This window comes from Sapajus apella, unplaced genomic scaffold, assembly GCF_009761245.1.
Source record: "Sapajus apella isolate SASKATOON/1434 unplaced genomic scaffold, GSC_monkey_1.0 scaffold4, whole genome shotgun sequence".
Taxonomy (NCBI): domain Eukaryota; kingdom Metazoa; phylum Chordata; class Mammalia; order Primates; family Cebidae; genus Sapajus; species Sapajus apella.
The window spans coordinates 35,122,161-35,138,683 of NW_022436944.1; the positions used below are offsets into that span (position 1 = coordinate 35,122,161).

General features: G+C 39.7%; 1 protein-coding gene and 1 pseudogene across 5 annotated transcripts in view; one reads left to right on the forward strand and one right to left on the reverse strand.

The window, feature by feature from the left end:
- Nucleotides 1–16,523, reverse strand: part of NEK11 (NIMA related kinase 11) — a 308,049-nt gene that overhangs the window by 244,787 nt on the left and 46,739 nt on the right. For all 5 annotated transcript variants that reach the window (XM_032266836.1, XM_032266829.1, XM_032266853.1 and 2 more), the window contains one exon: nucleotides 12,754–12,919. In XM_032266836.1, coding sequence (XP_032122727.1) covers nucleotides 12,754–12,878 — 125 coding nt within the window. In that variant the 5' untranslated portion in view covers nucleotides 12,879–12,919. The remainder of the gene's footprint in view (nucleotides 1–12,753; nucleotides 12,920–16,523) is intronic.
- LOC116542117 lies at nucleotides 5,915–7,431 on the forward strand (annotated as a pseudogene).

Consider the following 16,523-nt stretch of genomic DNA (forward strand, 5'->3'; position numbering starts at 1 on the left):
ATAAACTTTGGTAAATTTAATTTATCTAAATATTTCTTTTAACAGTTATAATACTAAAATTTGGAGACATTTGTGCATTAACATAGCATTCCTTACAGGAATTTATCCCAAACTGTAATGCTGCTTTTCATATCCTATTGTAATTTTTAAACTGTTAAAGAAATATTAAATTCTATACATTTTCCATCAACTTCTTTTTTTGTGAATGAGCATATATTATGTGCTATATATTTCTGTGTTATCCTGCTATATGGAAGCACGCTATCTGAGTGACATTTATTGTTGGTCCAACAATTACCTTCTTACACTCTTTCAAGTGGAAAAAGAGATGCAGAACAACAGAGGTGGGCAAAGTTGTGGGTCTGTTTCCTGCACTGATATTACCTGCCTGATTTTCTGTAATTACATAAATATATATTTAGATTATTGAAGGAAAAACCAGAATAGTGCCTTCAATAGCAGGCCTCAAGGTGAAATGTCCAAAGGAAATAGCCAAACTCCCTTTTGCCTTCTGGGTAGAACTTTAAAAAGAAGAAAGATATCTGTTGTTAGCATTAAGCAAGGGCTATGTGAAATCAACAAGAGGGAACACTGAAAGATTAAATAATCCAAGATGCATGTCTTGTATTCCTCAAGTTATTCTTCCTATTTCCATTTTATATGTTTATCCTCAAGAAAAACTACTTGTTTTGCACTTACTGTGTTCTTTAATAAACACAGCCAGATGCAGTCACTCACACATGTAATGCCAGTAACTCAGGTGGCTGTGTAGGATAATTGCTTAATGCCAGGAGCTTGAAGCCAGCCTGGGCAACATAGCAAGATCCCATCTCTTAAAAAAAATTTTTTTAGCCGGGCGCGGTGGCTCACGCCTGTAATCCCAGCACTTTGGGAGGCCGAGGCGGGTGGATCATGAGGTCAAGAGATCGAGACCATCCTGGTCAACATGGTGAAACCCCGTCTCTACTAAAAATACAAAAAATTAGCTGGGCATGGTGGCGCGTGCCTGTAATCCCAGCGACTCAGGAGGCTGAGGCAGGAGAACTGCCTGAACCCAGGAGGCGGAGGTTGCGGTGAGCCGAGATCGCGCCACTGCACTCCAGCCTGGGTAACAAGAGTGAAACTCCGTCTCAAAAAAAAAAAATTTTTTTTTAAATTAGCCCAGCCTGGTGTCATGCTGGCATTCTCAGCTGCTTGGGAGGCTGGGGTGGGAAGAGCATTAGAGTCCAGGAGATTGAGGCTGCAGTGAGTTATGACTGTACCACTGTACTCTAGCCTGGTGACAGAATGAAATCCTAATATCAAAACACACACACACACACACACACACACACACACACACACACACACACACACTCCTCTGATTTTTCTAAGAATTTAATTATGATAGACAAAGTCACTCAAAGATTTAGACACAACAAATTATGATTTGATACAACAAAGAAATAAATACAGCTTTCTGTAGTCTGATTGTAACTGAGCAATATGAAAAGCATTACTTTCGTTCTCTAAACTGTCTTTCAAGTAAAAAGCAAATGTTTCTGATGAAATATAATGCCTTGGTCTAAGAAATTCTTATTACAATATATGTAAGTATATTCTATTTTCTTAACTTGGTCTTTGAGAAATATTTAATAGAGACTTTTATTGCTAGAATAACTTTCATGAAAAATGTATTGACTTTAACTGACTCAAAATTAATATTGCCCTAAGTCTATACAGCTATCAAAAAATGTTTTCCTTTACTAAGATCATCCCTTGAAGGTTGCAATAAAAGACTTCATGTTAATTTCTAAGGTTTTGAAAATCAGTAACCCAAACTGTAACATTTGATGGATTAATAGTATCTTCTCCTTTCCCCATCCCCTTAGCCAACAACAGATTGACTTTGAAATGCCAAGACCTTAAAGAAATAAAGAACAACCTAAATGCGGTGTCCTCAACCCCACCTTTGATTGTTATTATAAAATTTTAAATCCTAAAAGTATTTGATTTAAAAAATTAATACTTGTATTAAGATTGGCAATAAAAGTACTTATAACCTTAAAAGACCAAAGAAGAGCATTCTCAGAAGCCTGAATTTAAAACAAAAACAAATCCCTGCAATGTTTAAGGCTAGAAGGAGCTTCAAAAATTATTCTGTCCTACTTCTTATTTTAAAATGAAAAAGCTTCCCTTACTAATTCACTGGATTGATGACTTAAAATGCTATTCCCTTATAGCCTACTGTATCTCCTTTAAAAAAGCATTCCCCAGTGGACTTCAAATTTTATGCATCAGGATTTTCCAAGCTGCCTGTTTAAAATGCATATCCCTAGACATTATCATCAATAACTCTGACTCAATAAATGCAGGTTCGGTGTAGTGGCTCACAGCTGTAATCCCAGCACTTTGGGAGGCTGACGCAGGCAGATCACTTGAGGTCTGGAGTTCGAGACCAGCCTGGCCAACATGCTGAAATCCCGTCTCTACTAACAATACAAAAATTCGCTGGCCGTGGTGGCACACTCCTGTGATCTCAGCTACTCAGGAGGCTGAAGTGGGAGGATGGCTTGAACCTAAGAGGTGGAGATTACAGAGAGCCAAGATCCCACCACTGCCCTCAAACCTGGACAACAGAAAAAGACTCCGTCACAAAAATAAATAAAATAATAAAATGAAAAAGCTTCCCTTATTGACTGGATTGGCATATTAAAATGCTGTTCTTCATACTTTAGCATATCTCCATTAAATAAGCATCCTTCCAATAGACCTCAAATTTTATGCATCAGAATATTCTAAGTTGTTTGTTTAAAATGCATATCCCTAGACATTATCAACAATACCTCTGACTCAGTAAATACAGATAGGCCCAAGGAATCTGAACCTGTCTTTTTAACAAGCATTCTTCTTGACTCTAGGACGGGTGGTCCATGGACCAACCTTTGAGGAATGATGCTAGGCAATAATATAAACAGGCCATGTACTTAATATTTAGCCTGCCAGTGGAAACATTTTGTCTTAATAGTTTCAACAACTCCAAAGGCAAAAGATGTACTTGGGAAAGGCAAGGTTGAGTAAGAATCATTTTACAATAACATGTTTTTGAAAGCCTTTTTCATTACATAGGAGAATACCAATAAATGGAGGTGAAGGCAGTAGGGGAGAAGATCTTTTGTCATTATATTGTACAACCTGAGGACATTTTCTTTGGAAGTGCACTTTAATAGACTGGATAAAAAGTGGGGGAAATGTCAAGCCACATTATGCTCTTAAAAGCAAAACAAGAAAACAAACAGCTTCTAAATAGGTACTGAAGAATGCCATACAGTATTATGATGTTCATTTCTAATAATATAAACGAACATCTTGAGTTTAGTATTTTTTTTCAAATTCTTTTAGAGCTAGTATTCTTTTTGCTGAGGTAAATGTAGATTAATAAGAATAAAATGGCAGAACCTATTCTTAAGGGATGTGAAATATGCTTTTATTATAAAGCATGTTTTTAAAAAAATTAACTATTTGAAATAAATTAGTATGATTTTATTTGTAAACATTCATATTTATATAAATTTATATGACAACCAAAGCCTTACCCCAAATGTCATAAATTCTCCTGGGTTTGCAGATTGCTTTCTCTTAGTGCATTAGTGTATTTCTTCTAAACAAAACTAGTTTTGCTTTTCAATTGTTACCTTTAACAACTTTAGGTAAAAATCAGTGGCCTTATTTTTTATTGTTCTTTGTTAAAAGGTCAAAATATTTCATAGTTTAAAAAAGAAAGTAAATGAAACAAACTAAATGACTTGAATTTTGATACTTATAAAATCACAAGTGGATCAGTTTTGGTATATAAACAATGAAATAATGAACAATTAAAATAATAACTTTCATTATTGAGACTCTACTAAGGGAAAAGCTCTGATAGTCACTTTTTCAACATTCATTATTTCAAGTCCCTATAAAAACCTAACTAAATACATGTTGTTATACTCTCTTAAGAAAAAAGGGTCAGAGAAGTGAAATAAGTTGCTGAAGAAAATGGACAAAGGTTTGAACAGAAGATGCCAAAGTCTATACACTTTCCATTATTTCAAACCCTATGTAGTCTTCTATGGAGAGAAAATAAAATTGTCATATCATTACGTTAAAACTTGTATTTGTATACAAATAATTTCTGTGACTATGTATGTGTGTGTGTGTATTATAGAAATAGAGATGGATAAAGACACAAAAAATAATTGAGAATAAGCCAAGAAAAGGAGCAGATATCCTAATACCCCTGGTCCTGGTTCTGCCCTGGATGTAACAGAAAAATCACTGCACTCTCTGGGGTCCTGTTTCTTCATCTGTAAAATGGAATTAATATGCAAGAATTTACTTCTCCTCAAAAAAGGATAAGGGCATGTTAAAAAGACAGGAGCCAACATCAAGGAGCCCCATTAGCCAGGTTGGAACAATTTGAGCAACAAAATAAACAGTGATGGTACTGGGTGGTAACCCATATATTTTAAAATCCATGAGTTCATACTAATATAAATAAATTATTGGAAAAATACATGAATGGGGGAGAAGCAGCAGCTCTTCCTTATAGGGGAATCCCAATTAGTAAATATAGAAAGAATAAGAGAAATATATAATCACAATTAGGCAGATTATAGAGTAAGAATTGCTGCAGGCAACTTCCACTGAAAGAAACTAAAATCAGTAAGTGAAGCTTTGAAAATAAGCAGGCTATTAGTAATAGCAAACTCTCAAACTATCTTACCCAGGATATTTATCAATTTCAAAGGGAAAAATAATAACTTCATATTGAAAAACCCCACAACACAGAACCTTAACCAAGTGATCAAAGTTAACATCATCAGCAATAAGGTATACCAACGTCCTGTACCCCTTAATATGATGTACTGAGAAGGATACAAGACGACAACTGTAGTATTTCTCATCATGAGAAAACATTAGACAAACACAAACGGAGAGACATTCTACAAAATAACTTACCAGTACCCATCAAAATTGTCAAGGTCATAAAAAGCGAGGCAGGAAAGGGAAATTGTCACAGATTAGAGGAGACTAAGGAAATACAACTAAATGCAATGTAGAATCCTGCACTGGATCCCAGTATAGACCAAAAGCATTAAGGGGAAAACTAGTAAAATATTAATTTTCTGGTTTTGATAATTATACTGATTATATAAGTTTTTAACATTAGGGAAGGTATTTAATTGCAAACATATTACAATTAAAAGTGAAGTATTAGGTTCCTAAATCACACCCCCTGCTTTTCTATCTCTGAGGCTTTTATCACATCATTCCCTTTAGCTGAAATGTCCCTCTTCTATTCTTCTTGGCCACATCTTTCCTGTACTACAGATTCAAATAGAATGCCAGCCCCTCCATGGTTCTCCTGGTTGGAAGTCATTTCTCTCTCCTATTACTCCCACAGCACTTTAACCACACCCTTCCCATAACAAGTACCACGTTCCCCCTTGTATTTTAGCAACTGATATAAATGACTCATTAATCCTACCTGACAAGTTCATTAAATATTATCATATTATCTCTATTAAGCCACACAATGACTATAACTATATCTGACACGGATCTGGGGCTCAGTAATGGCTTTTGGAAAGACCCTTGATTACAATCGCCTTTGTGAACTTCAAACTCATAAGGCATCAATAAATAATCCAGAGTGCCAATGTATTCATATGCAATGGGAGCTAGAACTGCCAAGGCATTAGGAAGTTCATCTCAGGTTAGCCAGTATATTTCTTCCTATTACAGAAGGCATATACGGAAAGCTAAATTAGGATCAGCAGACTGCTTGGTGAGCAAGGAGAACAAGAGGGGCCATTTTCATGAATAAGAGCAACAGACTAAATGGCTTGATCATAAAACTACACCCACTACAGGGCCAGACTTTCCTGTTCTCAGGTCTGGGACTCATGATTGCTTAGTGCTCCATCAATACTGATACATTTTTCCTATATGATTGTCTATTTCCACACTAACTATTCTCTCCTTTTTAAATTTTTTTATTATTTATTTTGTCATTCTCAGCCCTGGCTGCATTTTAGAATCACCTGGAAAGCTCTCAAAAACCCTGATGCGAAAATGGCATTTCCAGGAAGATGGTGGCACACAAGTCAGATTTGGCACATGTTTTCACGGAGAGGACCCTGCAATGACGATGATATCATCTCATCTTTTCTGGTGAGAATCGGAGGATAGAGACTTCTTTCTCACCATGAATGTCACCCCAGAGGTCAAGAGTCGTGGGATGAAGTTTGCCAAGGAGCAGCTGCTAAAGCATGGATGGAATCAAGGCAAAGGCCTTGGCCAGAAAGGAATGGTGTCACCCAGGCCCTCAGGGTAATGCTAAAGCAAGATACTCATGGGGTGGGACATGACCCTGCCAAGGAGTTCACAAACCACTGGTGGAATGAACTCTTCAACAAGACTGTGGCCAACTTGGTAGTGGGAACTGGGCAGGAGGGAGTACAGATAAGGAGCCTTTCTGAGGAGACCACCCATTATAATCATCCCAAGCCCAAATTGCTGTATCAGAAGTTTGTGAAGATGGCCATGTTGACTTCAGGTGGAGAGAAGCCACAAAGAATTAGAGAGCTGCAGTGATGATGACAACCAGGGTCCCAAGTCCCCAAAGATTCTGCCTGCAGCTGCTCCAAGCCTGTGAGGGGTGAACAGGCTGACCATCTTGGGATCACAATGAAGGCCAAGCTTGCTCACCTAGAAGCCCAGGACCCTGGAGCCCCTCAACCACAGTCAGAGAGCAAGCCTCCCCATAAAAGGAAATAGAAAAGAAAGCAGGAAAGGAGGAAGAAGCTACAGTATCTGAAAGGAATGATGCAGATGAGAAGCACCCAGAATATGCTGACCAAAGCATCAAAAAGAGCACGAAGAAGAAGGGGTGACATCAAGAAGTAAAGGTCTCAGAGGAAGGAGAGGGTGCAGCTGAAGGGAATGAGGAGGAGGAGGAGGAGGATGCTCCAGGAACAAATGGGCTTGGGGAATTGAATGGCAGAGAGAAAACCAATCAGTCCCTCAGGAAAAGGAAGAAAAAGGAGAGGCGGCACCAAGAGGAGGAGAAGATGGGGGTCTTGGAGGAAAGAGGAAAAAGCAAGGAGACCGCAGCAGTGTCAGGACAAAGGAGGTAAAGAGCAGGGCGTACACTCACCCATGAAGCCAAAGAAAGAAGAGGCAGCAACAGGAGGAGGAGGACTTGAACCTAGAGGATGGAGGTGAGGAAACTGTTTTACGTGGTGGGACCAGGGAAGCAGAAAGCAGAGCATGCAATGATGGAAGAAGCAGGAGAGGCAAGAAGAAAAGACAGCAGCATCAAGAGGGGGAGGATATCTTGGACGTAAGGGACGAGGAAGATGGCGGGGCTAGGGAAGCAGAGAGCAGAGCACGCACTGGCTCAGGCAGCACAGGTAAGAGGAGGAGGCAGCAGCATCCCAAGGAGGAAAGAGCTGGAGTCGGCACTGGCCAAAGAGCCAAAAAGAAGAAAACGAAGAAGAGAGAGGTCTGGTCAAGGTGGGGCTCGATTAATTTTCAGGAGCTGAAATGCTTCAAAGACCAGTGTCAATGCATGTCTGCAGGTCTTCTGCACCCTCCTAAATGAGGAGTCCCTCCCAAAAAGGAAACTGATCTCCGGGACATCAGCTGCTGAGAGGAGAGAGCAGTAGTCCCATTACCTTAGTTGAGGGAACTAGCATAGTCCCCTCTGTAGCTTCTAACCCAGGATCATGAACTCAGAAGCCAGGCAGCTAAGGGACAAGGAATGCTGGGGGCGGTGGAAACAGGGATGCACATACCCTTTGAAGGAGCATTCCTGCTAAAAGAAGCTGAAAACGTAGACTTACATGAAGGGCTCTGATTTTTAAATATTGCGAAGGTTAAGGAAAACACAGGTTTAGGTCTATGGGCTAGATTTAGCCCAGAGTTGCCAGTTTCTAGCACTACAAAATGAATGAATAAACATCAGCTTGGGCTTCTAGCCTACAGATTAAAAAAACAAACAAACAAACAAAAAACCTTATGCCTGAGCCATTCCCGAGGATCAACTATATCAGACTTTTTAGAAGTGGGCCTCAGGCCTCAGGATTTCTGATGGCTCTCCAGGTGATTCTAAGATGCAGCCAATGTCAAGAACTAGCACTATATTGATAGAACCGTTGTTTACCTATATTAATATCACCAAGCAGAAAAAAGGCAAGTCCAACATTTTCTGCCTTTTTCCCTGATATCATCTGTTCTCTGTACCGCCGCCCTCTCCTGCAGATGTGTGATCTCACCTATTCTCTAGTACGTCTACTCATTTAATGCCTAGGTTTCTGGAGATGCCTTGTCTTTACCCAAAAGGAAGGTTTTCCGGCAGGATCTCACAGGTCTCCAGTATAGTGCATTGTTAGGTACATCAGCACAGTAAGGCAGGACATACTTCTAACATATACAACAGGTGGAAGGATCCAATATTTTATCATTACCATCAGTGTCTGACACAAATGAGGTGGGAGGCAGCTGGAAGCAGAAGGTAAAGAATTCATTAAAAAAATGTCTTGATTACTAACTTCTTTGTGGTTCACTATGTGGGTCCATGATGTGATAGAAAAATGAATCAAAAAAGATCAATCCCGCACGTTGAGAGTCTGACATGGTTCATAGGATGTAAACTGTGGTTTACACCATCAGAGAGAAAGACGCTGTGAGAGTTGGGGGATTGCGATTGGGGTGGGGAGTGATTTCTAGCCAGGAGATTATCAAAGGCTTTGTTTATGGGAAAGGAAGCTTGTTTATCGGAACCTTTGATTATGGGAGAGGAGGTGGCAGTAAATGTGACTGTGGAAGGAGGTGTCCTACCCAGATTTGAAGGTGGAAAAGCAGAGAGAAGTTGTGTCTGGGGTTACTGGAGATTCCTGCTTTCTCCTGGTCCTCACAGCTTGAGGGTACCCTGCAGTCACTTTTTCAGGATATGTATTACATCACCCCTGAGCCAGGTGTAGGCACACTCCTGATGTTCTGGCAGTGGCCAATAATTTGAGGAGTCAGGGCAAGATCTGAAGATGTGGGAGTAGGAAGAAGGGCATTCTCAGAGGATATGGCCTAAGCAAAGATGAAAAGGTGTGAAACTGTGGAGGATGGGCAGTAGTTCCATTTCCCTCCTATGTGAAGGAGAAGAGAAGACATCAATATCTGAAATATTCTGCCATTCTGGTAGTTTTGGAACTACTCCCCATCAAAGATTTGGTTAAATCTTGACCAGAAATTATGAGAGTTCAGTTGTCTGCTGTTTTACACTCATAATCTAATGTATGTGTCCAAAGGGTTGGGTAGTAGATGCAGAGGACTCACTAATGCATTTATGTATTTCGGTCTTGACAGGCCCCAGATTAAATCACAGAAGTGGGAACCTGGAGATAAAGAGATCAGCCATTTCAATGGTGGTGATAGCATTTTTCTGTGAGGTGCAATTTTGGTCACCTGCCGTTTCCTATACTATTATTTTACCTTAATAAAAAGAAGATAACACCAGCCCTGTGCAACTTTAGAGTAAATTTGAGTCTGAAGATGAGAAATATCTCTGTTAACAAGAACGGAGCAATCTGTGCAAATCATTCCTCAGGAGTCAGGGAAATGGCAACCTGCCAGCTCAGCGGCGCACAGAGCCCAGGCGGCCCCACAGCTGTCTCTCAGCACTGCCAGCCATCACCATGGCAACGGCCCATCCCGGGAGAACAGCTCAGCCCACTGAAACTACCCATCATTTAAAAATTAACACAGATGATTCCGGATGAGATTGTGTGCAACAAAAACAAAAATCTTATAGAACTGCCCTTTCTAAGGATGTAAGTCAGACAATATAGACTGAATTAGAAGAGTGATTCTCAAAATTCAGCATGCTTCAGGCTCATTTGGCAGGCTTATCAAAACACAGATTGCCAGAACCCCACCCCCAGAGCTTCTGACTCAATGTGGCTGGGGTAGAGGCAAAGAATTCTTATTTCTAGCAAGTTCCCTAGAGATGCTGATGATACTGCTCTGGGGTCACACTTTGAGAACAACTGGGTTATATACTAGCATTGTATCAGTGTTGATTTCCTGATTTTTTTTTTTTTTTGAGACGGAGTTTCACTCTTGTTACCCAGGTTGGAGTGCAATGGCACGATCTCGGCTCACTGCAACCTCCGCCTCCTGGGTTCAGGCAATTCTCCTGCCTCAACCTCCTAAGTAGCTGGGATTACAGGCACGCGCCACCATGCCCAGCTAATGTTTTGTATTTTTAGTAGAGACGGGGTTTCACCATGTTGACCAGGATGGTCTCGATCTGCTGACCTCGTGATCCACCCGCCTCGGCCTCCCAAAGTGCTGGGATTACAGGCTTGAGCCACCACGCCCGGCCTCCTGATTTTGATTACTGTACTATGCTTGTGTAAAAGAATGTCCTTGGTCTTAGAAAATACTCACAGCTGTATTATATCTAGGACAAAAAGGCTTCATGTCTGAAACTTACTCTCAAATGATCACTAAAAATTGTAGATAGATAAAGCAATTGTGGAAAAATAACAATTGGGGAATCTGGGTAAAGGGCATATGGAAGGTCACCATGTTATTCTTGTAACATTTCTGGTAGTTTAAAATTACATTAAAATTATAAATATTTTTCAATTAATACAGGGAAAGAAAGTTATAGCAATATATACCATGTATGTCTAATACGGTAGCAAGAAGCCACATATGGTTAAATTTAAACTAATTAGATTTAAACAAAATTTAACATCCAGATCCTCAATTGCACTATCTGCATTTCAAGTGCTAACGAGCCATGTATATGACTAGTGGCTACTATACTAGACAGCACAACTATAGCCCATTTCCATCAGCACAGAAAATCCTATGGAATAGTGCTGACTGCAGTTCAAAATGTTCTAAGATTTGGAAAGAGTCTTTGGAAAAGTCAATGTCCTAAAAGCAGCAGTAGAAGTAGCAGTAATAGTTATAAGCAGTGGGAGTCATTTGTTTCTGAAACAATACAGCTGATTAACTAAGGGAGGCTGAAGAAGAAATATGATCAAACGATAGCAGGTGGATCATAGTATCCAAAACATGCATATGCGAGTATCTGCAGTTTTGCGTGAATTGGTGACATATTTGCCAGAGTAACTATTCAATATCACTGATCGCACCTGTCATCATCTTACTGATTTTCTCAACAATCCATTGGATGAAGGACAAGCAGATACCCAAACTAACCAGTTTTTCTCCACTCACCCTCTGCCCCGTCCACTTTCCTGCAAGCAGAGCAGGGTCAAGGCATAGATGGGAAAATACCCAGCAAGGCTGAAGCTGATATGCAGGGGAATGGCCAAGACATGGAATCTTTCAAACTTGTTCAGATATTTCTACTTGGCTTTAGTTTCATTTGGGGTGACACATCAGCTAATGTGCAGAGCAGGCAAGGTTGTTTTTGCTGCTATTCCTTTTCCTTCTGAGCTTCTTTTCTTTATCCTGTCTCTTTTCTCTCTCTCAAACAAATGGCACATTCCAAGTTTCTGACCCAAATAGGACTGCCTTCTACTCTAAAGAGCATCTTTTTTCCTCCCGAGCATCATGTCTTTTGAGCTCCAGCAACACCCAAGTGATGAGCTGACCAAATTCAACCTAAAGTATGAACAGTAGCAAATTCTCCCAAGGTGCATGTGGCTAACCCTAGCTTCCACAATATTCAGGGAGATACTTTTCAAGCATAGTCACCTTTGGTTATTCTCTACCTGACCCAACCTCTGTCAATCCCCTCTCTATAACCTCTCAGGAGTAAACAAACAGATCCACACTGCAGCTACATATTGTCCATTTTCCCTCTCTTACCTTTCCAAGCAGTTTCACACTCTCCTGGGTCTCAGTAAAATACATAGCTATTACTCGGATATAACATTGAGTTGTTGAAAAAAATGTAAAACCTGAAGCTGTAAACCACAAATTGATAAATATGAGGAATACTTGTGGAGGAAAAAAGCCCTATTTCCATTTCTAGACTTCCACTGAAGAAATTAAATCATAGAGCTAGAATCCAAAACTCAGGACATATACCTCTACTCTAACCAAGCATCTCTTAGAGCATTTAAATGTCCATCTAAGCATCAGACCAATCTAGGTCTGCCCCTCCCCCTATCAAAAAAGTGTTGAAGCATTCTTCTGCAGCAATTTCTCCTTTTTTGTTTTTTCTTAGAGATAGGGTCTTACTCACTGCCCAGGCTGGAGCATGATGACGTAATCACAGTTCGCTGAAGCCTTGAACTGCTAGGCTCAAGCAATCCTCTTGCCTCAGTCTCTCGGCTAGCTGGGACTACAGGCTCATGGAACCACACCCTGCTATTTTTTTAATTTAATATTTTTGTAGAGATGGGGTCTCACTGTTTCCCAGGCTGGTCTTGAACTCCTGGACTATGAGTTCTCTCACTTTGACCTCCCAAAGTGCTGGGATTACAAGTCTGAGCCACCACTCCTGGCCTCCTCCTTAAAATATTCGTTTTTACTTAGTTTGCCAGTGGAAGGAAAACCCTTCCTTAGAAACAACTTTTGTCAGTTATCTAGAGATAATCATTCCTAGCTGCAAGGCATGGTATCCCAGGTCTTTACAGTTCAATTTATGGTTTAATACTTGCACTTTTAAGATCTCTTTACAGAAGGCTTTTTACCATGCAACATATTTTTATAAAGACTTCCAAGGGAAAAGGAGAGTCTCACCTCACAGTACTCCGTGATAATGCAGAAATTATCTTGCTCCACAAAACTTGCATGGAACTTGACAATGGCTGGGTGGTCCAGCTTGGAGAGGAGCTGGGCTTCCAAATTGGCCTGCACAGTTTCATTTGGATTTAGTTCTCCAACAGAGATTTCCTTCAGTACCTTTCTGTAGGCAAAAAAAAAAAAAAAAAAATTAAAACCATTTAGAGCCGAAAAACACATTTAACAAATATCAGCAAGTGGTGCAGGGCCACCTAATTAATGCCTAGGTTGTGACCTACTCACATATCTGATACTGCCTATTATGATACTGTCTCCTGGTGGGTGGGACCTGAGCCTGTTTTTCTGTCCTGCTTCCCCAAGGCCTCTGACCTCCACATCTGTGTACCCTACTGTTCTGTTAAGGGCAGAGTTGGAACTAATCTTGAGCAACATTGCTGTGGTGGCCCTTCCTCCACCTCTCTGGATGTTTCAGTCTCTCTTGGTTTCTCTTATAGCGATCTGTTTCTGTCTATCTCTTTCTGTGTGTGTTCATACACAGACACAGACACATAATCCATAACTCTATCTCTCTGTATCTTATTCTTTCTTTGCCTATCTCTTTCCTTCTGTGTCTCTGCCTCTTTCTGTGTCTCTTTGCCTCTGTGTGTATTTACATGGATTTACACACATTCACAGGCATGCTTCTCTCTCAGCTGTAAAATTTTCCAAACATATTGACAATACCAATAAGAGAAATATCTATTTATTTTCTTTTTAAAACTATTCTTGGCATATCATACTTTATTACTACCAGTATTCAAAACAAAAATTAACTAAAAACATTAACAGAGATATTAGCATTTCTAGCATGTATAAATAAAAGAAGAGCTCATTAAATTCCCAAGTCATTAATTTAAAAATTGTGATAACTCTATGAGTAAATCAAAACATTATCTCTTCCCATCTAAGAAAAAAAGAGTCTGATAAATCAATTATAGTACCAAAGTGTAAACTAGACTGTTGGAAAAAAAATACTTCAGAACACCAATTATGTTTGCAGACAGAGTCTGCTGATTATAAGTAAACACTGGCAGTTCATTAAGGCAAGTTGTGCAAGACCTGTACCAGAAAACATTTTACAAAAATCTTCTTTAGGAGTTGCTACTATGCATACCAATAAAAATGTATCATAGTAGAAAATCTCTTTAGGCCCTTTAACCAATGCATAGATTAACCATCATTCTCCAGTCCTTTTCAAATGCCTCCAGCTAGCAAGCTCTCCTTGGCATGCCCATGAACTTTTGCCCTCCCAGTTGAGATGTGTACTTACTCGTCATTGTGTTTATTCCCAAGCCTGTTAATGCCAGTTGTGCTCATCATTGTAAATTTATGACTTCAATATAACATAAATGGATGAAGAATGAGCATTAAGAGTTATCTTCACTAGGAAAACTAAGTCAAATGATTACCAAAAAACTTGAAAATGACAAGTTGCAAAAATAAAAAGCTATCAAGTAACCTACAAGACAGTTCTAAAAAAGGTTAAAAATGTGAAAATCTAGTATTCTGAATTCAGAGTGTTACAGAAGATAAACCTGGAAAACTAGGTCCTAAAAATAATATATATCTTATGGTATAGTTCAAGCAAAAAAGATGAAGGAGTCTCTAACCAGAGGACATTAGATGTTGGCTATACAGCCAAAAACTGGAAAAAATATACAATGATATATTTTAAGTTGATATAAATGTTTTAATGTCGTTTTACTTTAAAATTGTTTCCTTTTTCTTAGCCAAGTACCAGCTCCAATTACATTGATGAGAAGAGCTTCTCCCATTTTTAAAAATGTGATTGTACTACTAACTTTTCACTAATTCAAACAAGCCTCTGCCTCTGTTTTACGATGGAAGAACCGTAATTTCTTCAGGCATTACCATAGGTAGCGCTTTCTTCGAGTTTCATTTTCAGGGTCTAGAAGTTTTGATACTTCAGTCAGCATATCCCATTTTTCAGTGAAAGAATACAATTAAAAGAAACTTCATTACAATTCTTAGTTAGGAAATCTGTCCCAGAAGCTGCGAGCCTAGGCAGGAAAACGTAGAAAGTACCCTTAGCCTACTCCGGGGTTGGGGAACGTTTGACTTTTTTCCCCAGAGCAATAAAAGCTGGGTTAAGTGTCCATTCTCCAAAAGTCTCATGAGGAAAACCTTCTAACGCAAGATGACCATTACTGGGAGGTCACTTACCCTAAAACTTGAGTCCTTTAATATTTTCTTCACTTAAAATGTCCTCCTTGGTCTTCACGCTGTGAACTCATCCCATCCCCAAAAGACAACCACCAGCAGGCGCTGGCTGCTTCCGCAAAGAACAGCCCAATTTGCATGAGAAAGGGCAGCTGTGCGTCAGGAGCCTCACAAGCAAGGACTCCACGAGGCCATTCACAGGTGTCTTTAAATCTGACGCAATACAGAAAGCTGGAACACTTGGCTCCCTTCCCCCAACAGGTGTTTTCACATCGGTTTTAAACACCCTATTAGGATCCTACTTAATAAGCAGTCGATTCTAGAAAAATGCTTGCTTGGTAACATTCTGTAGAACGACTGTTCTATCAAGAATTTGGTTGAAAATGACCTAATGTTATTAGGAGTGGCATTTCAGACTGCTAGTACACCCAAAGAAGCTTGAAATGACAAACAAGACTATGTGTTTTTGTAACTGCTGAAGATTACAAAGCAGCTGGCAAAGCACAATGACATCCTCATAGAGCTTTTTCGGTAATTTACTGTACCCCAGCTGGCATGCAGTTATAAAAGTCACAGTGGTTAAGCATGGCAATATAAAGTCTTACAAACTTGCAATATTTTCTTGCTGTGAAGGAACAAATGCTATAGAAAGCGTCAAGATACTTATTTTTCCTTGCAAACACCAACTATTGTGCAGCAGAGCATGAGATTTTACATATAAAATGTAGCTACCTGAGACCCGTCTGGCACCCTGATGATAAAGCATACAATCTTATTTGCCCAAAGTGTAGCAGATGAAGGTAGGGCTATTAAGACAGGTGATATCTGTTACAATCATCTCTAGCTGACGCGGAGACATTCACCTTCCTTGCCTGAAATCATGTCACTGAGCGGACAGAGGAAACTCTCATTGCATATCACTTAATACGAGATCCATATCCGCTTAATACAGCATGGAAACTTACCAAGTCAAGGACAGCTTGTCACTTGCTCAGTGATTCTCAGCCTGTCATCCTTCCTAAATAACATGACAGATATTTATTTTATCACAGCCTCAACTGTTCGGGAGAAACTTCATGACAGTAGCAAGACAAGGCATTCCCTGGAGACATACTCATTTTGCAAACTTCCCAAGTTACATGCTTTCTTTCTTTCTAGAATCAGTGAACTAACAAACTTCAGAGAATGACTTTGGAAATCTGGAAAAGCTATGGTTCATTTCATTCCCTTGAAATTGGTCCACCTTTTGTAGAAATGGGGAAGATGATACTTTTGAGCTATTAATTAAGGATTATTTTTCTCCAAATTTTCACATTTTCCCCATTCAACCAGCAGCATACACTGCTTCAGGAAAAAGAGGACTAAAGAGAATATGAGTCAAACACCTGCCTTTTGACTTTTTAAAGGAGAGACCAAGGCTAAAGAGAAAGGATCTGGGGGAACATATGAACGATGAGTGGGTGAGCATTCTTCCTGCTGCCGGGTGAGAAAGAGATCTTTCCTTAGACCAGGGGAAGGGGAGAGGGTCAGAAGGCAGGTAAACAATC